The sequence below is a fragment of the Symphalangus syndactylus genome, chromosome 13, assembly GCF_028878055.3.
Source record: "Symphalangus syndactylus isolate Jambi chromosome 13, NHGRI_mSymSyn1-v2.1_pri, whole genome shotgun sequence".
Classification (NCBI taxonomy): domain Eukaryota; kingdom Metazoa; phylum Chordata; class Mammalia; order Primates; family Hylobatidae; genus Symphalangus; species Symphalangus syndactylus.
In genome coordinates this window covers 31,080,920-31,102,613 of record NC_072435.2, presented here as the reverse complement: position 1 = coordinate 31,102,613, position 21,694 = coordinate 31,080,920, and the positions used below count along the sequence as shown (strand labels likewise).

The window sequence follows — 21,694 nt, the reverse complement described above, 5'->3', positions numbered from 1 at the left end:
CGATTCTCCTGCCTCAGCCTCCCAAGTATCTGGGACTACAGGCGGCCGCCAGCACGCCTAGATAATTTTTGTGTATTTGTAGAGACGGGGGTTTCACCATGTTGGCCAGGCTGGTCTCGAACTCCTGACCTCATGTGATCCGCCTGCCTCAGTCTCCAAAGTATTGGGATTACAGGTGTGACCCACCGTGCCTGGCCCAGCGAGAGTTAAAAGAGCCAGAATGGAAGCAAGTCTTTGGAAGCTTGGCTGTGTCTTCCTTCAGTGCAGGGAGTTTGTGTTGTCCATCCCCAGCCTCTAGGGAAGCACACAGTGAGTGCTCAATAAGCATTTCTTGGATCAAATGGCCCCTGCTTCTTTTAGTGGTCAGTAAACTTTAAATAATGAGATTTTTCTGCGATAGAGAAGAGCAACTGCCTTGTGATTGAAAGCCAACATATGTTATTCCTAAGCAGTTCTGCCTTTTTTCCACAGAAGGTGGTCTTCTGCCCTGTTAAAGAAGCCCTGGAGGTGGACTGGAGCAGTGAGAAAGCAAAGGCTGCTCTGAAGCGCACGACCTCCGACTACTTTCTCCTTCAAGGTGAGGCCTCAAAGCACAACTTACCCAGGGAGGGCTTTTGGCTCTGATTTCTGCAAATGTGGTTGCAAGGTCCAGATGGTTTTGTGATGTTTGCCTTGGGTGGCATTCTTCATTGGCTAGTTCTCAGTGATCACTTGAGAAAGGGGTGATCACTTGAAGGGGGTGAGGTCTACCATTGAGCTCTGGGTTCTAATGACTTCTGCCTTTTTTACTTGTTGAAATGACCTCCCTGTCAAGTTGACCCTATGGTAATAGTGTTACAGGTCACAGATTGAGCAACCTCTTTTTTTTTTTTTTTTCCTTTTTTTTTTTTTTTTTTTGAGACAGAGTCTTCCTCTGTCACCTAGACTGGAGTGCAGTGGGGCGCAATCTTGGCTCACTGCAACCTCCACCTCCTGGGTTGAAGCGATTCTGGTGTCTCAGTGTCCCCAGTAGCTGGGATGACAGGCATGCGCCACTGCGCCTGGCTAATTTTTGTATTTTGAGTAGAGATGGGGTTTCACCATGATGCCCAGGCCCTGAAGTGCTGGGATTATAGGCATGAGCCACCATGCCAAGCCTGATCAACCAACTTCTCTTCACCCCCCCCCTTTTTTTTTTTGAGACAGAGTCTTGCTCTGTCACCTAGGCTGGAATGCAGTAGTGCGATCATGGTTCACTGTAGCCTCTACTTCCTGGGCTTAAGTGCTCCCCGTGTCTCAGCCTGCTGAGTAGCTGGTACTACAAGCACACACCACTGTGCCCAGCTAGTTTTTGTATTTTTTTTGTAGAAGCGAAGTTTCTCCATGTAGCCTAGACCGGACTTGAACTCCTGGGCTCTAGTGAAATCCCCACCGTGGCCTTCCAAAGTGCTGGAGTTAAAGGCGTAAGCCTTGGCCGGGTGCGGTGGCTCACGCTTGTAATCTCAGCACTTTGGGAGGCCGAGGCGGGTGGATCACGAGGTCAGGAGATCCAGACCACGGTGAAACCCCGTCTCTACTAAAAATACAAAAAAATTAGCTGGGCGTGGTGGCGGGCGCCTGTAGTCCCAGCTACTCGGAGAGGCTGAGGCAGGAGAATGGCGTGAACCCGGGAGGCGGAGCTTGCAGTGAGCCGAGATTGCGCCACTGCACTCCAGCCTGGGCGACACAGCGAGACTCTGTCTCAAAAAAAAAAAAAAAAAGGCGTAAGCCACCAGTGCTTGTTCCCCTCTTCAGAATTCTTTCTCTGCCTCAAAACCAGCCTCACGCTCATGAAAGGTAGGGTTGTTTTTCCTCTTACTATTAATGAACTACTTAGCAGTCCATCTTTGCTGGTGGTCAGGAGACTGTTAGTAAGTATTGGTTGGCTTTTCAGTGTTCTTCTTGTACCTGGCACTTTTTTGTTTGTTTTTGAGACGGAGTCTCGCTCTGTCCCCAGGCTGGAGTGCAGTGGTGTGATCACTGCAACCTCTGCCTCCCGGGTTCAAGCGATTCTCCTGCCTCAGCCTCCCGAGTAGCTGGGACTGCAGGCACGTGTCACCACACCCAGCTAATTTTTATTTTTAGTAGAGACAGGGTTTCACCATGTTGGCCAGGTTGGTCTCGCTCTCTTGACCTTGTGATCCGCCCACCTCGGCCCCCCAAAAGTGCTGGGATTATAGGTGTGAGCCACTGTGCCTGGCAAACCTGGCACTTTTAATTTTAATTTTAATTTTTTTTTTTGGAGACGGAGTCTAGCTCTGTCGCCCAGGCTGGAGTGCAGTGGCACGATCTTGGCACACTGCAACTTCTGCCTCCCAGGCTCAAGCAATTCTCCTGCCTCAGCCTCCCGAGTAGCTGAAATACAGGCAGGCACCACCATGCCCAGCTAATTTTTTTTTTTTTGAGATGGAGTCTCACTCTGTTGCCCAGGAGAGCAGTGGCGTGATCTTGGCTCACTGCAACCTCCACCTCCCAGGTTCAAGCGAGTCTCCTGCCTCAGCGTCCTGAGTAGCTGGGATCACAGGCACCTGCCACCACGCTTAGCTAATTTTTTGTATTTTTAGTATTTTTGTATTTTTTTGTATTTTCACCATCTTGGCCAGGCTGGTCTTGAACTCCTGACCTCAGGTGATCTGCCCACCTCAGTCTCCCAAAGTGTTGGGATTATAGGCGTGAGCCACTGCACCTGGCTGCGGCTAATTTTTGTATCTTAGTAGAGACAGGGTTTCACCATGTTGGCCAGGCTGGTCTTGAACTCCTGACCTCAGGTGATCCGCCTGCCTCAGCCTCCCAAAGTGCTGGGATTACAGGCGTGATAATTTTTTAAAAAGTTTTTTTTTTTATGTTATTTATGCATTTATTTTTTTGAGACGGAGTCTCACTCTGTCACCCAGGCTGAAGTGCAGTGGCGCAACCTCGGCTCACTGCAACCTCCACCTCCCGGTTCAAACAGTTTCCCCGCCTCAGCCTCCCGAGTAGCTGGGATTACAGGTGCCCACCAGCACACCCAGCTAATTTTTGTATTTTTAGTAGAAACGGGGTTTCACCATGTTGGCCAGGCTGGTCTCAAACTCCCAACCTCAGATGATCCACCTGCCTCGGCCTCCCAGAGTGCTGGGATTACAGGCGTGAGCCACCATGCTCAGCTGGATGAACTATTTGAAAGTCCCGAATATCCATTTGTATAGAAATAAATGGGTTGAGCAGGAATAAGTGTTACATGTGAGTGGGCTGCACTCAGAAAATGCCTCCTCTTGATAGTGGGACCAGGTGTGGAAGAGGCACCAGCAGTAAGAGCAGAGTCTTCTCCAGTCCGGGGTTCCATGTGGGAACAGTGCCTGGGCCCTTTAGGAGAAGCTTGTTGTTCACTGCGTTGCACATAGAAAGCCCTCAGGAAACAATGGCTGCTAGTTCGCCAAGGTTTGGGTTTGACTTGAGCATCTCTAACTGCTGCTTATGAAAGGAGTCAACTGGGCCGGGCGCGGTGGCTTGCGCCTGTAATCCCAGCACTTTGGGAGGCCGAGGTGGGTGGATCACGAGGTCAGGAGTTCGAGACCATCTTGGCTAACGCGGTGAAACCCTGTCTCTACTAAAAATACAAAAAATTAGCTGGGCATAGTGGCAGGCGCCTGTAGTCTCACCTACTCGGGAGACTGAGGCAGGAGAATGGCGCGAACCTGGGAGGCGGAGCTTGCAGTGAGCCAAGATTGTGCCACTGCACTCCATCCAGCCTGGGCGACAGAGAGAGACTCCGTCTCAAAAAAAAAAAAAAAAAAAAGGAGTCAACTGGCCTTTGAGTTTTGCATAATCCAGTGGTTCTCAACTGGGGACATTGGGCAGTGGTGTCTGGAAACATTTTTTGATGTTAGAGCTGGGTGGGGAGATATTACTGGCATCTAGTGAATAGAGGATAGGGGTGTTACTAAATATCCCATAGTGCGCAGGACAGCCCCCCGTGACAGAGTTATCCAGCACAGAATGTCAGTAGTGTGCTTAGGTGAGGAAATCCTGATTTAATCCTCTGCAGTTTCCAGAGTATTTTCTCATTAATCTCAACATCACAGGGGTCATTGAACTGAGGGGACAAAACTGATATCTAGGAGCAAAGTGAATATTCAGTGCAGGCCAACATGGTGGAACCCTGCCTCTACTAAGAATACAAAAATTAGCTGGGCGTGGTGGTGCATGCCTATAGAATTGCTTGAACCCCGGAGGCAGAGGTTGCAGTGAGCCAAGATCGCCCCACTGCACTCCAGCCTGCGTGATAGAGCAAGACTCTGTCTCCGGGGGAAAAAGAAAAAGAACAAGACCTTTGGAATTAAAACAGACCTGGCTTCCAGTGGGCACTGCCATTTTGTTTTAGATGGGTGATCTTGAGCCGCCGACTTTAAATTCCCTGAGCCTCAGATTTCCCTCTGTAGCTGGTGGTGTTAATAGCACTTGCCTGAGGGCCTTTGTGAGATGAAGGTGATATACATGGAAAACTCCTGGCACAGAGCAAGTTCTAGAGAACTCTGTCATCTGTGAAGATATGTGCTTTTTTTCTTTTCTCTTTTTTTTTTTTTGGCGTGTACACTTTTCAACTCCGAAGTAGATGATCTGTGATTGACTCTGTTTTTCCCTTTTTTTATTTTATTATTATTATTATTTTTTTTTTTTTTTGAGACGGAGTCCCGCTGTGTCCCCCAGGCTGGAATGCAGTGGGTTCACGCCATTCTCCTGCCTCAGCCTCCCGAGTAGCTGGGACTACAGGCGCCCGCCAACATGCCCGGCTAATTTTTTGTATTTTTAGTAGAAACGGGGTTTCACCGTGTTAGCCAAGATGGTCTCGATCTCCTGACCTCGTGATCCGCCCGTCTCGGCCTCCCAAAGTGCTGGGATTACAGGCGTGAGCCACCGCGCCCGGCTCTATTTTATTATTTTATTATTTTTTTTTGGAGATGGATTTCAGCTCTGTCACCCAGGCTGGAGTGCTTTGGCATGATCTCAGATTCTGCAACTTCTGCCTCCCGAGTAGCTGGGATTACAGGCGCACACCACCTCATCCAGCTAATTTTTGTATTTTTTTTTTTTTTTTTTATTGATTTTTTTTTGCATACAAAAACAGTAAACATTTTCTAAAAATACATACAAACAAAAAGATGCGTATCAAACACATTAGGAAGGTTGCACATGGGAAGTCGGGGAATAGAAATGGGGGTGGGAGTTAAAATAAATGAGAGAGGGACTTTATATGGATCAGTGATAATAACTCAATCCTCTATTTGACAAAGAAGAGGGAGAAGGAAGAGGAAGAAAAAGAAAGTGGGATAAAGGATCAGAAAGGGAGGAAAATAGAAAAAATTAGAGTATGACTCCAGGGTAGACCTGTTTTGTTGTCATTGAGTTGGTTGGTTGGTTTGTCTGTTGTATTCTTCATGTTTCGCCAAGTTGGCCAGACTGGTCTCGAACTCCTAGCCCGAAGTGATCAACCCGCCTCGCCCCCCAGAGTGCCGGGACCACAGGCGTGAGCCACCACGTCCAGCCCCCACATTGCTTCTGGCCTCCGTGGTAGACCTCCCAGACGGAGCGGCCAGGCAGAGGAACTCCTCACTTCTACCCAGACACGGGGCGGCCGGGCAGAGGGGCTCCTCACTTCCCAGACGGGGCGGCCAGGCAGAGACGCTCCTCACTTCTTCCCAGACGATAGATGGCCGGGCAGAGGCGCTCCTCACTTCCCAGACGATGGGTGGTCGGGCAGAGGCGCTCCCCACTTCCCAGACGATGGGTGGCCGGGCAGAGGCGCTCCTCACTTGCCAGACGATGGGCGGCCGGGCAGAGGCGCTCCTCACCTCCCAGACGATGGGTGGCCGGCAGAGGCACTCCTCACTTCCCAGATGGGGCAGCCGGGCAGAGGCGCTCCTCACTTTCCAGACGATGGGTGGCCGGGCAGAGGCGCTCCTCACCTCCCAGACGATGGGTGGCCGGGCAGAGGCGCTCCTCACCTCCCAGACGATGGGTGGCCGGGCAGAGGCGCTCCTCACTTCCCAGATGGGGCGGCCGGGCAGAGGCGCTCCTCACTTCTTCCCGGACGGGGCGGCTGGGCAGAGGCGCTCCTCACTTCTTCCCGGACGGGGCGGCCGGGCAGAGGCGCTCCTCACTTCTTCCCGGACGGGGCGGCCGGGCAGAGGCGCTCCTCACTTCCCAGACGGTGGGTGGCCGGGCAGAGGCGCTCCTCACTTCCCAGACGATGGGTGGCCGGGCAGAGGCGCTCCTCACTTCTTCCCGGATGGGGCGGCCGGGCAGAGGCGCTCCTCACTTCCCAGACGATGGGTGGCCGGGCAGAGGCGCTCCTCATTTCTTCCCGGACGGGGCGGCCGGGCAGAGGCGCTCCTCACTTCCCAGACGATGGGTGGCCGGGCAGAGGCGCTCCTCACTTCCCAGACGGGGCGGCCGGGCAGAGGCGCTCCTCACTTCCCAGACGGTGGGTGGCCGGGCAGAGGCGCTCCTCACTTCCCAGACGGGGCGGCCGGGCAGAGGCGCTCCTCACTTCCCAGACGGTGGGTGGCCGGGCAGAGGCGCTCCTCACTTCCCAGACGATGGGTGGCCGGGCAGAGGCGCTCCTCACTTCCCAGACGGTGGGTGGCCGGGCAGAGGCGTTCCTCACTTCCCAGACGGTGGGTGGCCGGGCAGAGGCGCTCCTCACTTCCCAGACGGTGGGTGGCCGGGCAGAGGCGCTCCTCACTTCCCAGACGGGGCGGCCGGGCAGAGGCGTTCCTCACTTCCTCCCGGACGGGGCGGCCGGGCAGAGGCGCTCCTCACTTCCTCCCGGACGGGGCGGCCGGGCAGAGGCGCTCCTCACTTCCTCCCGGACGGGGCGGCCGGGCAGAGGCGCTCCTCACTTCCTCCCGGATGGGGCGGCCGGGCAGAGGCGCTCCTCACCTCCCAGACGGTGGGAGGCCGGGCAGAGGCGCTCCTCACTTCCCAGACGATGGGTGGCCGGGCAGAGGCGCTCCTCACTTCCCAGACGGGGCGGCCGGGCAGAGGCGCTCCTCACTTCCCAGACGATGGGTGGCCGGGCAGAGGCGCTCCTCACTTCCCAGACGGGGCGGCCGGGCAGAGGCGCTCCTCACTTCCCAGACGGTAGGTGGCCGGGCAGAGGCGCTCCTCACTTCCCAGACGGTGGGTGGCCGGGCAGAGGCGCTCCTCACTTCCCAGACGGGGCGGCCGGGCAGAGGCGCTCCTCACTTCCCAGACGGGGCGGCCGGGCAGAGGCGCTCCTCACTTCCCAGACGGTGGGTGGCCGGGCAGAAGCGCTCCTCTCTTCCCATACGGGGCGGCCAGGCAGAGGTGCTCCTCACCTCCCAGACGGGGCGGCCGGGCAGGCGCTCCCCACCTTCCAGATGTGGCGGCGGCCGGGCAGGGGCTGCAATCCCAGCACCCTGGCAGGCCAAGGCAGGTGGGTAGAGGCTGCCGCGAGGCCAGACCACGCCACCGCACTCCAGCCCGGGCAACACCGAGCACTGGGTGAGCGAGACTCCGTCTGTAGTCCCAGTACCTCGGGAGGCTGAGGCGGGCAGAGCACTCGGCGTCAGGAGCTGGCGACCAGCGTGGCCAAGATGGCGAACGCGTGCCTGCATCCAAAGGAGAAAAGGCAGGCAGCGGTGGCGCGCGCCGGCAGTCCCAGGCAGTCCGCGGCGCGGGCAGCAGCAAGCCGAGTAGATTTTAGCCTGCGCGGAAGGAAGGAAGGAAGGAGGGAGGGAGGGAGGGAAGGAAGGAACGAAGGGAAGGAAGGAAGGAAGGAAGGAAGCTAATTTTTGTATTTTTAGTAGAGACGGGCCATGTCGGCCAGGCTGGTCTTGAACTCCTGACCTCAGGTGATCCACCCACCTTGGCCCTCCAAAATACTGCGATTACAGACGTGAGCCACTGCGCCCAGCTTGTTTACCCTTAATTCTATCCCTCAGTGGGTATTATGGCAACAGTCTCATGAGTGCCTATGACCCTTTGCTGGATAATATATCCTATCATGTTTACCACTCTCTCCCAGATGGCATTAATTATCTGTCTTTTTCAGTTTTGAGTTCCAGGGTTTTGGATATGGTAATCAAAACATTAAAACTATGTGCAGTAAATTTCTTTTTTTCTTTTTTTTTGGTGTGGTAAAAAGCACATAACATAAAATTTACCATTATAACTTAAGTGTATAGGTCAGTAATAATCATACAATGTTTTATTTTATTTTGTTTTTTTCTGAGACGGAGTTTCGCTCTTGTTGACCAGGCTGGAGTGCAATGGTGCAATCTCGGTTCACCACAACCTCCACCTCCCAGGTTTAAGCAATTCTCCTGCCTCAGCCTCCTGAGTAGCTGGGATTACAGACATCCACCATCATGCCTGGCTAATTTTTGTATTTTTAGTAGAGATGGGGTTTCGCTATGTTGGCCAGGCTGGTCTCAAACTCCTGACCTCAGGTGATCCTCCTGCCTCGGTCTCCCAAAGTGCTGAGATTACAGGCGTGAGGCACCGTGCCCGGCAGTGAGAACATTTACAATCACATATTGTGTAGCACCAGGAAGGATTTTTAAGATCAAAGTTAGCACATTAGAAGTGGAAATAACTTAAAAGTGGCCTTGATTTTTTTTTTTTTTTTTTTACCTACTGTGAAGTCAAGCCTTAGTAACATTCTTACTTCAGGATGCAGGGTGGCTTTGGGGGATATCCAAGTTGAATGGTAAACTTTGTAGGCACTACTCTTGTTTCCGTGTTCCTGGCACCTAAGTTGATATATTTTCTCACAGTCTTGTGACAGTCTTTGAAGTATAGTTGTTATCCCATTTTCCTATAAGGAGACCAAGGTTGAGCATGGCTGTGATTGCTGAAAGTCATATCCGTGGTTTTATAGACAGTCAGAATTTAGACCATGAGGTTTGTTTTACTTGTGGACTTAGTTTTCAACATATTTAAGATACATCTGTAGGCTGGGCACGGTGGCTCATGCCTGTAATCCCAGCACATGGTGAGGCTGAGGTGGGCGGATCATTTGAGGTCAGGAGTTCGAGGGCAGCCTGGCCAAGATGGTGAAATCCTGTCTCTACTAAAAAATACAAAAATTAACCAGGCATGCTGGCATATACCTGTAGTCCCAGCTACTTGGGAGGCTGAGGTGAGAGAATCTCGAACCTAGGAGGCGAGGTTGCAGTGAGCCGAGATCGCGCCACTGCACTCCAACCTGGGTGATGGAGCGAGACTCCGTCTCAAAAAAAAAAAAAAAAAAAAAAAGTTTTCTTGGTTAAACCCTCCCCATTTTTTTGTCTTCTAAATTTCTAGGAGAACTACTTTTAAGTTTTTTAGTAACTTGTTGAACAGTGGTTAACAATTATAATCGTTTGTATTTGTGTAATCAAACTGTGAAACACTGGTTGGGAACTTGCTTGTTTACACTTGATGGCATAAATGATAGGGGAAGAGCATACATAAAAAAGTGGCCTCTTTTGCTTTCTTGGAAGCATAATGTTATATTCCTTCGGATGTACCGTATGACCAGTCTCATCTTGAAAGGCACACATATTTTCCATTTTTCCCAGTGCTTGGAATTTGTTTCCAAAATTGTTTCTAGGAACATGACTAAATGTGACTGACAATGCCTTAGGAATTCCTAGTGGGGACAAGGTGCTTGGCTGGGATGCATACCTAAGAATACCTCACAAAGAAACCTGATTTTGTTTCACCGTTGCCTAATGGCGCACATAGTAGGTGCTCAATAAATAAATATTTTTTGCATGAGTGGTTTTTGCTTGTCTGGTCATTTGCCCTGTTGTAGAGGGAGAGCAGTGTGCCCACTGGAGTCCCCACAGGGTCCTTTTGCCTGCATGCCTGCCCCTGTGGCACCCATCAGGCTTTTGATTCCAATGTTGCCCTGGGCTCTCACACGCAGGTAGATGTTTTTTATTGCCCCATTCACAATTCAGCCACCTGCTGTCTGCATGCATGTGCTTGCCATGTTTAGATATTGGGTGTTTTTTCAGTTTACTTAATAAGTTAGTGGCCAGACTGTACACTTCCTGCTGCGTTTTTCCACTGTCTTGAGAGTTGGCCTCACCATCTGTGAGCAAAAGGTCTCATCTTTTTATTATTCTCCCATGGCATGTTGCAAAACAGTAAGCGTGAGCTGGTTTCCTGTGGCAAAAAATTGACTTTGATTTGTTCTTTTTGAGGTTACTGTGAGTTTATCATAACAGGAGTGCTAAAAATATCGAGTCTGGTATGGAAACAGCATTCACTTACCAGCATGAACAATAACATACAGGTTTAGCCTAGAGCAGGAAGAAATGGACTGCATCTCAAGATGAGAATACTTATCAGAGAATTCTTGGCAATCTTAACTTGCTCAGTCTCTGTTCTGATGAGTTATGGAAAAGTACTTAGACCATCTTTGAGCCACAGAATTGAAGCTGAAAATATTCTTAGGCCAAACATTTTGTGAGCACCTGCTATGTACCAGATCTCATGGCTGGGACTCATCAGAGGAAGATGAATAGAATAAGTCTTCTTGCCGATGTAAAAGACAAACAAATAATTCTACTCCTTGTGAGGACAGCTATAACAGAGGGCTACAGAAACTATCATGTGTTGTTCCTGGTTTTTGTTTGTTTTCTTTTCCCCCCCAAAACAGGGTCTTGCTCTGCTTTCCAGGCTGGAGTGTGGTGGCACAATCATAACTCACTATAGCCTTGAACTCCTGGGCTCAAGTTATCCTCTCACCTCGACCTGCAAAGTAGCTGGGACTACAGGCGTCTGCCACCATGCCCAGCTATTTAAAAAAATTTGTTTGTACAGATTGGGGCAGGGAGGTCTTGCTATGTTGCCCAGGCTGGCCTTGAACTCCTGACCTCAAGAAATCCTCTCACTTCAGTTTCCTAAAGAGGGACTATAGGAAAGCACCACCCTGCCTGGCTCGTTGTTCTGTTTTTAAATACATTTGCATTATTCCATAATAATCAAAAGTAATTTATTATGGGAACTTAGGAAACTGAAGGTCTGACCATCTTTGGGGAGTTGTGAAGTCTTGACAGAGGAGGGGAGATCTGAGCTGTATTTCGCATAACAGGTATTTGCCAGGTGGGAAAGAGGGAAGAATATTGCAGAGCAACACATGCACAGGGCCAGCAGGATAGAGGCTGAGCCTCAGAGGGGACTGGAGCTTGGAGAGAGCAGGCTAGTGGTTTCCCTATTGATAGAATATCAGAATCTGGTCATGCGCGGTGGCTCACACCTGTAATCCTAGCACTTTGAGAGACTGAGGCGGGCAGATCATGAGGTCAAGAGATCGAGACCATCCTGGCCAACATAGTGAAACCCTGTCTCTACTAAAAATACAAAAATTAGCTGGGCATGGTGGTGCGCGCCAGCTACTTGAGAGGAGGAGGCAGGAGGAGGCAGGAGAATTGCTTAAACCCGGAAGGCAAAGATTGCAGTGAGCTGAGGTCGCGCCACTGCACTCCAGCCTGACGACAGGGCAAGACTCCATCTCCAAAAAAAAAAAATTCTATCTATCAATCAGAATCACCGAGGAAACCGTTGAAAAATGCAGAGTCTCTGCTTCTAGCTCACGTTACTTAATCCAGTTAACTAGGAGTGACTTGCATGTCCGCATTTTTCTATAGCATCCAGGTTTCTCAAACCAGCCAAGTTAGGGGAAAGTACTATCATAGGAAAGGAAGCCTGTTTCCCAGGTCAAAGCCTTTGCTTACTCGTTTATGTTTTTATTTTATTTTATTTTATTTTTGAGACAGAGTCTAGCTTTGTTGCCCAGGCTGGAGTTGCAGGTGCAATCTCAGCTCATTGCAACCTCCACCTTTTGGATTCGTGTGATTCTCCTGCCTCAGCCTCCAAGTAGCGGGAATCACAGGCACACGCCACCATGCCTGGCTAATTTTTGTATTTTTAGTAGAGATGGGGTTTCACCATGTTGGCCAGGCTGGTCTCAAACTCTTGACCTCAAGCAGTCCATGCACCTCGGCCTCCCAAAATGCTGAGTTTATAGGCATGAGCCGTCGCACCTAGCCTGCGTTTTTCTTTTAAAATGTATTAAGTCTGTATTTCAAATTACATTTGTGCACTGAAGCAGGGAGGAAAAAGGAGCTAACCCAAGTAGCTGTTCAACGTAGTATTTTGACTGCATACCCTCAAAGTAAAGAAAAATCTCACCGGGCGCAGTGGCTCATGCCTGTAATCCCAGCACTTTGGGAGGCTGAGGCGGGTGGATCACAGGGTCAGGAGATGGAGACCATCCTGGCTAACACGGTGAAACCTCGTCTCTACTAAAAATACAAAAATTAGCCGGGCACCTGTAGTCCCAGCTACTTGGGAGGCTGAGGCAGGAGAATGGTGTGAACCCAAGAGGCAGAGCTTGCAGTGAGCTGAGATCACACCACTGCACTCCAGCCTGGGCGACAGAACAAGGCTCTGTCTCCAAAAAAAAAAAAAAAAAAAGGAAAGAAAAATCTAGCCAGTCGCGATGGCTCACACCTGTAACCCTAGCACTTTGGGAGGCCGAGGCAGGTGGATTGCCTGAGCTCGGGAGTTTGAGACCAGCCTGGGCAACATGGTGAAACCCTGTCTCTACTAAAATACAAAAAAAATTAGCTGAACATGGTGGCACACTCCTGTAATCCTAGCTACTTGGGAGGTTGAGGCAGGAGAATTGCTTGAACCCTGGAGGCAGAGGTTGCAGTGAGCCGAGGTCACTCCATTGCACTCCAGCCTGGGCGACAGAGTGTCTCAAAAAAAAAAAAAAAAAAAAACCTCTAAATAAGTACTGAACTCTACTTAGTAGGGTTTTTGTTTTGAGATGAGGTCTTGCTCTGTACCCCAGGCTGGAGTGCAGTGGCACGATCATAACTCACTGCAGCTTCTCCCTCCCAGCTCAAGCGATCCTCACATCGCAGCCTCCCAAGTAGCTGGGATTATAGGTAAGTAGCAGGGATTACAGGCATGCAATACCACGCCCAGCTGATTTTGGTATTATTTGTAGAGACGGGATCTCACTGTGTTGCCCAGGGTAGTCTCTGTCTCCTGGGCTGAAGTGAGCCTCCTGCCCAAAGTGTTGAAATTACAGGTGTGAGCCACTTTGCCTGGCCTAGTAGGTTTGTTTTGCACAGTGATATGGGTTAGCAATTCTGAAACTACTTACTATTCTTCTAAGATGGAGCAGGTAGGTAAGTATAGTGTTGATAATGAGAATCAAGTTTTCTTATTGTCAGAAAAGGGTGTTCCTATGAATATGGACAGTGGGAAAGGCTAGAAGGAACCATGAGGTATTGGATTGGAATTGAAGTTATCTGGATGAACTCATGGTTTCTTATACATAGATGTAGTAATAGATGTATATGTGTATGCATATCCACTTTTACATGTGTTTATTTCCTAGAATTGTTTGTTAGAGGGTTTATGCCCAGACACATCCCAGAAGCACTGAATGCACTCATGCCAAGATGTTAATACCTTTTCTCACTAAACAGAAACCAGGGTTCCTTGGAGAAATGGCTGTTTCCAGAGCTGGGGTAGGAAAATTGCAGTTGAGCTTGGAATATCCTGCTATGCCAAAAAGTAAGGAAGTGCTCTAAGAATGATAGGGGCATGTCAAAAGAACAAGAAGAATAATCAATTAATGTAAACAAGGAATTATGAAGATAACAAACTCTATCTTTGACTATCACCATAGTAGTAACAATTGTTTCAATCAAGAATCAAGGTGCTAAAATCAATGGGGAACACTTTGCGGTGAAACAGTATAGATGTTTCCTTATCAGATGCTTTTATGCTATGCCTGGTGGCTCACCCCTATAAATCCCAATATTTTGGGAGGCTGAGGCAAATTGATCACTTGCGCCCAGGTTTTGAGACCAGCCTGGGCAACAAAACGAGACCCCATCTCTACAAAAAATACAAAAGTTAGCCAGATACAGTGGTGCATGCATGTAATCCTAGCTACTCGGGAGGATGAGATGGGAGGATCGGTTGAGCTCAGGAGGTCGAAGCTGCAGTGAGTTGTGATTGCACCACCGCACTCCAGCCTGGGAGCAAGACTTTGTCTCCCCCGAAAAAGAAGATGCTTTTAAATGAATTACATGGGGAGAAATTGGAGAACCCTGGCAGGTTGTAACACAGCTGAGTGATGAAATTAACAATCTAGGGATGGACAGTTAGACCTCATGCCTCTTGGAACATGTAACCCTGGGTTGGATCTGAGAACAGAGGAAGGTTTTTTTCTTTTGCTCTAAAGGACATTAGTGGAACAATTGGTATAAAAGAGGCCCCGGCGCGGTGGCTCACACCTATAATCCCAGGACTTTGGGAAGCCGAGATGGGTGGATCACCTGAGGTCGGGAGTTCGAGACCAGCCTGCCCAACATGGAGAAACCCTGTCTCTACTAAAAATACAAAATTAGCCAGGCGTGGTGGCGCATGCCTGTAATCCCAGCTACTTGGGAAGCTGAGGCAGGAGAATCGCTTGAACCCAGGAGGCGGAGGTTGTGGTGAGCCGAGATCGCACCATTGCACTCCAGCTTGGGCAACAAGAGCGAAACTCTGTCTCAAAATAATAATAATAATAATAAATAAAAAAAAGGTCTGTAGGTTAGATAGCAGTACTGTTTCCATGTTATTTATTTTTACAGTTTTGATCATTGTCTCATGGTTATGTAAGAGAATGGTTTTTGTTTTGTTTTTCTTCTTTTTTCTTTTTTCTTTTTTTTTTTTTTTGAGATGGAGTCTTGCTCTGTCGCCCAGGCTGAAGTGCAGTGGCACCATCTCGGCTCACTGCAGGCTCCACCTCCTAGGTTCACGCCATTCTCCTGCCTCCCCCTCCCGGGTAGCTGGGACTACAGGTGCCCGCCACCACACCTGGCTAATTTTTGTATTTTTAGTAGAGATGAGGTTTCGCCATGTTAGCCAGGCTGGTCTCGAACTCCTAGCCTCAGGTGATCCTCCCACCTCAGCCTCCTGAAGTGCTGGGATTATAAGTGTGAGCCACTGCACCTGGTCTCTCTTTTTTTTTTTTTAACAGAATTTTTTTTTTAAGACAGAGTCTTGCTCTAAGGCTGTAGTGCAGTGGTATGATCACAGCTGTCTGCAGCCTCAACCTCCTGGACTCAAGCAATCCTCCCACATCACACTTCTGAGTAGGTGGGATTATTGTAGGCTAATTTTTTAATTTTATTGTAGAGAGGCCTCACTCCATGGCCTAGGCTGGTCTTGAACTCCTGGGCTCAAGTGATCCTCCCACTTCTGCCTCCCAAAGCATTGAGATTACAGACGTGAGCCACTGCACCCAGCCTGTTAGATAATTTAGAAAACTTTCTTTCCTCATTCTTCAATTTCCCCTCATTCACACTCCCAACTTTCCTGTTTTGTGATTTTTAAATGACTTTGTCTTTGGATGCCAGCTTGATTTGGTGATTAGCTCTCTTCAGAAGAAACTTCTTATTTTAGAACTTGTAACCTTTGCAAAGCAGGCCATAGGCAGCCATCGCTATTTGGGTAAGACGTTCCCCAGTGGGTTTTTGGTGTCCAATAATGACAAAAACTGCTGAGAAGGAGACAGCCACAGGGAAATGGGTTCCGATAATGGGGCAGCAGCTGAGTGCTTGTTGATTTGCTGCTGTCATGACCACAGATGTTTAAAAATAATTTGTAAGGAAAAAGAAAAAAAGCATAGTTGGGGTGTGTGTGTGTGCGCGCGCACACCACTGCCTTATCAGTGGTAGAGAATGCAGACCACAGTCATTCAGAAAGGAAGAAGGCACCACCATGCAAACAGGAGAGGTGAGGGGAAGGGCAGAGGTGACCCACAAATGCGGCTCAGTGCCTTACAGCAGACAGCTCATGAGAGAACAGGTTAGTCACCAACTCTGCTCCTCAGTCTGCAAGAGAGGTTCAGCACCAAGTCTATACCACACAGTACTGGAAGGATTAGATGAAGGCCTGGCACACATTGTGAATTAATAGTTATTGGTTACAGGTGGGGTGCGGTGGCTCAGGCTTATAATCCCAGCCCTTTGGGAGGCCAAAGTGGGAGGATTGCTTGAGGCCAGTAGTCCAAGACCAACATGGGCAACATAGCAACACTGTCTCTTTTTTTGTTTTTTTTGAAACAGTCTCGTTCTGTCACCCAGGCTGGAGTGCAGTGGCGCAATCTTGGCTCACTGAAACCTCTGCCTCCCAGATTCAAGCAGTTCTCCTGTCTCAGCCTCCCGAGTAGCTGGGATTACAGGTGCCCACCACCACGTCTGGCTAATTTTTGTATTTTTAGTGGAGATGGGCTTTCACCATGTTGGCCAGGCTGGTCTCAAACTCTTGACCTCAGGTGATCCACCCACCTTGGCCTCCCAAAGTGCTGGGATTACAGGCGTGAGCCACTGTGCCTGACCAGTTCACGTACTTGACATGCATTGTGATCATATTAAATCTTCATGACAGCCTTACTAGATCAGGTCTTGTCCTGTTTTCACATGAGGAAATTGAATCTTGGAAGGGCTAAGTCATTTGTCCAGGGTCATCACACTCAGTAAGTGTTAGAGTCTAAACTTGAGCCAGAGCTGTCACACTGTCATCCTCAGTGCCTTGTGTTTAAGCATCGCCCAACAAATTGCTCAGTCAGACTTTAATTATTAGCATTACTAATAATACCATTATGATGATGATTTTGTCTAAACTTCACAGGCACCTCGTGACATTTTCTTATTCCATTTTTGCAGATGGGAAACTGAGGCCCACCAAGATCAGATAACAATAATGGGCAACATTGTCAGCAACCTGCCTTGCTTTTTTTCTTAGCAGGCCCACATCTCCCCCACTTCCCCACCCCCTTGGCAGTAGCCTGTGTTTGAGCTGTCACAGGCCCCAAGGCCCAGCTGCAATTCTTGTTTAAAGCCTCACATCTTTTCTCTGACTGTCAGACAACAGTCACGGGAATGTCCTGTGCCATCTTCCCTCGGCAAGAGGGGTTGGCAGAGAGCAGCAGATGCCTAGAGTCAAGGTCATGTGCTGCTCAAGTGCTGGGCTGGAGACAAGACCCTCTCTCCCTGCTGCTTGTGACCAGGCAGGGTGGCTCTGAATGTAGAGGGCTCTGTCAGAACAGTTCTGTGACCAGAGGGTGTGGTTGGCAAAGCAATGCATTAGGGGCCCATGGAAGTTTATATTTGTTGTCCACATTATTTCCCTGTAACTTTTAGATTTTTTTTTCCTTTTTCTTTTTGTAAATTAGTTTTTTCATACTAGTTAGAATGTTTCACCTTAAAGGTGAGAGTCAAGCTCTGGAATCGCCTGACATTTTTAAGGAAAGGAATAGAATACTGGGCTGGGGCTAGTCTGAAATGGTGGTTTGTATTATTTTAAATTGATGGGCTCTGGGTTAGGGGAGCCAAATCCATTTTAAAGTGATTTTTGTAAAAATTGGCATGTCTTCTATTTCCTCTCTGTTCCAAAGGTGACACTATAACGTAGAGGTTAAGAATGTGGTGACTTTTAAATCCGTCGTGCCCGTAAGCCTCTCCTAAGCCTCAGTTTTCCTACCACTAAAATGGGGGTGGTAACAGTTGTACCTACCTCATTGTGTCTTTTTTGGTTTTTGTTTGTTTGTTTGTTTTTTAGATGGAGTCTTGCTCTTGTCGCCCAGGCTGGAGTGCAATGGTGTGATTTCGGCTCATTGCAACCTCCACCTCCTGGGTTCAAGTGATTCTCCTGCCTCAGCTTCCCGAGTAGCTGGGATGACAGGCACCCGCCACCATGCCCATTTAGTTTTTGTATTTTTAGTAGAGACGGGGTTTCACCACGTTGGCCAGGCTGCTCTTGAACTCCTGACCTCAGGTGATCCACCCGCTTCAGCCTCCCAAAGTGCTGGGATTACAGGCGTGAGCCACCACTGCCAGCCTCGTTCTGTCGTATTTTTTTACGTAGGAGAGCTCAGTCTGAATGTAGGATATGACATGGTTGTAGGGGGTTTTTTGTTGTTTTTTTTGTTTTTGTTCTGTTTTGTTTTGTTTTTGAGACAGTCTCACTCTGTCACCCAGGCTGGAGTGCAGTGGCGTGATAGCTCACTGCAACCTCTACGTCCCAAGTTCAAGCGATTCTTCTGCCTCAGCCCCCAAGTAGCTGGAATTACAGGTGCCCACCACCACGCCCAGCTAATTTTTGTAGTTTTAGTAGAGATGAGGTTTCACCATGTTGGCCAGGCTGCTCTCGAACTCCTGACCTCGGGTGATCCACCCACCTCGGCCTTCCAAGTACTGGGATTACCTTCACGCCCGGCCATTATATGCTTTTTTAAAAAACCCAAATGTTGCAAAAAACATGTGTCTAAAATCTCTGTTTAAACATAATTTTTTAATAGCCACATAATATTCCATTCTGTCAATATGACTTTTTTTGTGGTACAGACTGAGCATCTAAATTAAATAACCCAAAATCTGAAATTTTTTTTATTTTTCATTTTTATTTGTTTACTTATTTTTGAGACAGAGTCTTGCTCTGTCACCCAGGTTGGAGTGCGGTGGTGTGTCGGCTCACTGCGACCTCCACCTCCCAGGTTCAAGTGATTCTCCTGCCTCAGCTTCCCAAGTATCTGGGATTACAGGCGCCCACCACCATGCCTGGCTAATTTTTTGTATTTTTAGTGGAGATGAGGTTTCACCATGTTGGCCAGGCTGATCCTGAACTCCTGACCTCAAGTAATTCTCCCACCTCTGTCTACCAAAGTGCTGGGATTACAGGCTGAGCTACCGCGCCCAGCCTATTTTTGTTTTTTTGAGACAGTCTCACTCTGTCTCCCAGGCTAGAGTACAGTAGCCCCATCTCTGCTCACTGCAACCTCCGCCTCCTGGGTTCAAGTGATTCTCCTGCCTTAGCCTCCCGAGTAGCTAGGATTACAGATGTGTGCCACCACACCCAGCTAATTTTTGTATTTTTAGTAGGGACAGGGTTTCGCTATGTTGGCCAGCCTGATCTTGAACTCCTGACCTCAAATGATCCACCCGTCTCAGCCTCCCAAAGTGCTGGGATTACAGGCATGAGCCACCGCACCACGCCCCCAAAATCTGAAATGTTTTGAGTGCTGACGTAACACTCAAAAAAATGCTTATTGGCCCCGGACATGGTGGCTTATGCCTGTAATCCCAGCACTTTGGGAGGCCTAGGTGGTTGGATCACCTGAGGTCAGGAGTTCGAGACCAGCCTGGCCAACATGGTGAAACCCCGTCTCTACTAAAAATACAAAAATTGACCAGGTGTAGTGGTGGGTGCCTGTAGTCCCAGCTACTAGGGAGGCCGAAGCAGGAGAATCGCTTGAACCCAGGAGGCAGAGCTTGGGGTGAGCCGAAATCCTGCCACTGCATTCCAGCCTGGACAACAGAGTGAGACTCTGTCTCAAAAAAAAATAAAAAACAATAAAAGCTCATTGGAGCATTTTGGATTTGGGATTCTTAGATTTGGAGTGCTCTATCGGTAAGCACAATGCAAATATTTCAAAATCTGAAAATACCCAAAATTCAAACACTTCTGTTCCCTGTCATTTTGGATAAGGGGGACTCATCCTGTGTAAACAACACTGCAGTGAACATTTATAGGTAATTGATTCAGCGGGTAAGGGTCAGGACCTTTTATAGCGATCTTTAATACCACATTTTTACATGGTTCATTGAGCATTTGTGCTCCCCTCTGCTGTGGGTGAGGGTGCAGGTCCCTCAGCCTTCTTGCTTGGGTTGAGTCATCCTGGTCTTTAATTTGGTAGGCAAAAAATGGCATCTTGTTTTTGAGCTCGTTTCTGAGAAAGTGCACGCTCCTTTTCCCCATCAACAACTTTCATCCGGAGCCTCGGAATCTCTTCAGTATTACTGAAGAGTGAGATGCAAATAGCGAGGCACAGCTTCTTTCCCTCTTCTGAGCTGATGCCTGGTGAGGTCATAGACTGGGTTTCATTGCAAAGACGAAAGCGTGGGCAGGACTTGGAGCACAAAAAGGGGCATTTCAGAGTAGTCTTCAGGGGCGGCCGCTCCGGAGGTGAAGTTTTCTAGAGAAAGAGATGAAAGTACTGTGTGGCTGTGGCGACAGACAGAGGCTTATGAGCCTGCCCTCTAGAGATTGTGAGCTCCACGTGTGAGGGCAAAGCCTGGGGCTGTCTGGGTCGCTTCTGGGTCCCCAGCACAGCTAGCATAGGGTAGGGGTGGAGGGCGGGTGCTCAGGAAGTGATTTTTGAATAGTGGATGACTGAATACATGCACACACATACTTTTAAGTTTCTGGGTTAAAGAGGAAAACAGAATGAGGTAAACAAAGGAAAGTAATGTGGAGGTGAACTGAGCAGATGGCAAGATGCCGTGAATGGTTAGAGGCCAGGAGAGCCAGAATCAGAGTGGCTTCCGTGAAGTGTCCCTGCCTCCTCCCCCAGCCCAGCTATGTCCCTCCTCTGAGCTTCACCCCTATGGACTGTTCTGCACCCTAGCCCTCAGATGCAATGGTGAAAGTGGGACTCCTATTGTGTTTCCCTGTTGAGGACAGACATGGTGCCCTGTGTATCTGCTGCTGCTTTTTTCTGTTTTTCTTGCTGAGTATTCCATGTGTAGCATGTTTTTAACACTTGATAAGAAACAGAACCATCCCAGATAGCTTGAACACTTTTCAATTTAGTCAGTAACAGACCAGGTCTGTTTCGGATTTCCAGGAGCTTGTGTCACTTTATTTTTTTTCTGAGCCAGGGTCTCGCTTTGTCACCCAGCTGGAGTGCAGTGGTACAATCTCAGCTCACCACAGCCTCTGCCTCCTGGGTTCAAGCAATTCTTGTACCTCAGCCTCCCAAGTAGCTGGGACTACAGGTTCCTGCCACAACACCCAACTCATTTTTGTGTTTTTAGCAGAGACGGGGTTTCACCATGTTGGCCAGGCTGGTCTCAAACTCCTGACCTCAGTTGATCTGCTTGCCTTGGCCTCTCAAAGAGCTGGGATTACAGGCATGAGCCACCACACCCGGCCTCTGGATTGCCCGGCCTGTGTCACTTTGTCATGAGCTCTTCTCCCCTAGTTATCCTTTATTCTTCAAACAGGCTTCCTGTGTGACATATTTTTTCAGTGCCTGCTATGGGGCAAGCCCTGTGCCAGGTGTTAAGTATGTAGTAGTGACATGGCCTCTGCCCCACAGAGCATAAAAATCTAATGGAGGAGACAAGCCAATCCTTGTACTAGTTCATTTCCACAGGTGAGTATAAAACCACAAACTGGGCTAGGCGTGGTGGCTCACGCCTGTAATCCCAGCACTTTCAGAGGCTGAGGCAGGTGGACAACTTGAGCTCAGGAGTTTGAGACCAGCCTGGGCAACATGGTGAGACCCCGTCTCTACAAAAAATAAAAAACGAACCAGGCGTGGTGGTGCATGCCTGTAGTCCCAGCTATTTGGGAGGCTGAGGCAGGAAGATCACTTGAGTACAGGAGGTCCAGGCTGCAATGAGCTGAGATTGTGCTGTTCGCTCCAGCCTGGGTGACTGAGGCCGTGTGTCAAAAAAAAAAAAGAAAAAAATAATCACAAACTGTGAGTCAGGTATCTAAGGGAAAAAACAGTGTGCTGGGAGTGAATGTCAGGAGACAGGGAGGTCTGAGGCAGTATCATGTCCAGAGCTCACAGCTGAATTAATGGTAATGCAGTTAA

At 49.1% G+C, this 21,694-nt stretch overlaps 1 protein-coding gene across 2 annotated transcripts in view; it reads left to right on the top strand.

The window, feature by feature from the left end:
* SAE1 (SUMO1 activating enzyme subunit 1) overlaps positions 1-21,694 on the top strand; it is an 88,210-nt gene that overhangs the window by 42,613 nt on the left and 23,903 nt on the right. For both annotated transcript variants that reach the window (XM_055237493.2, XM_055237494.2), the window contains exon 6: positions 472-577. In XM_055237493.2, the coding sequence (XP_055093468.2) occupies positions 472-577 (106 nt within the window). The remainder of the gene's footprint in view (positions 1-471; positions 578-21,694) is intronic.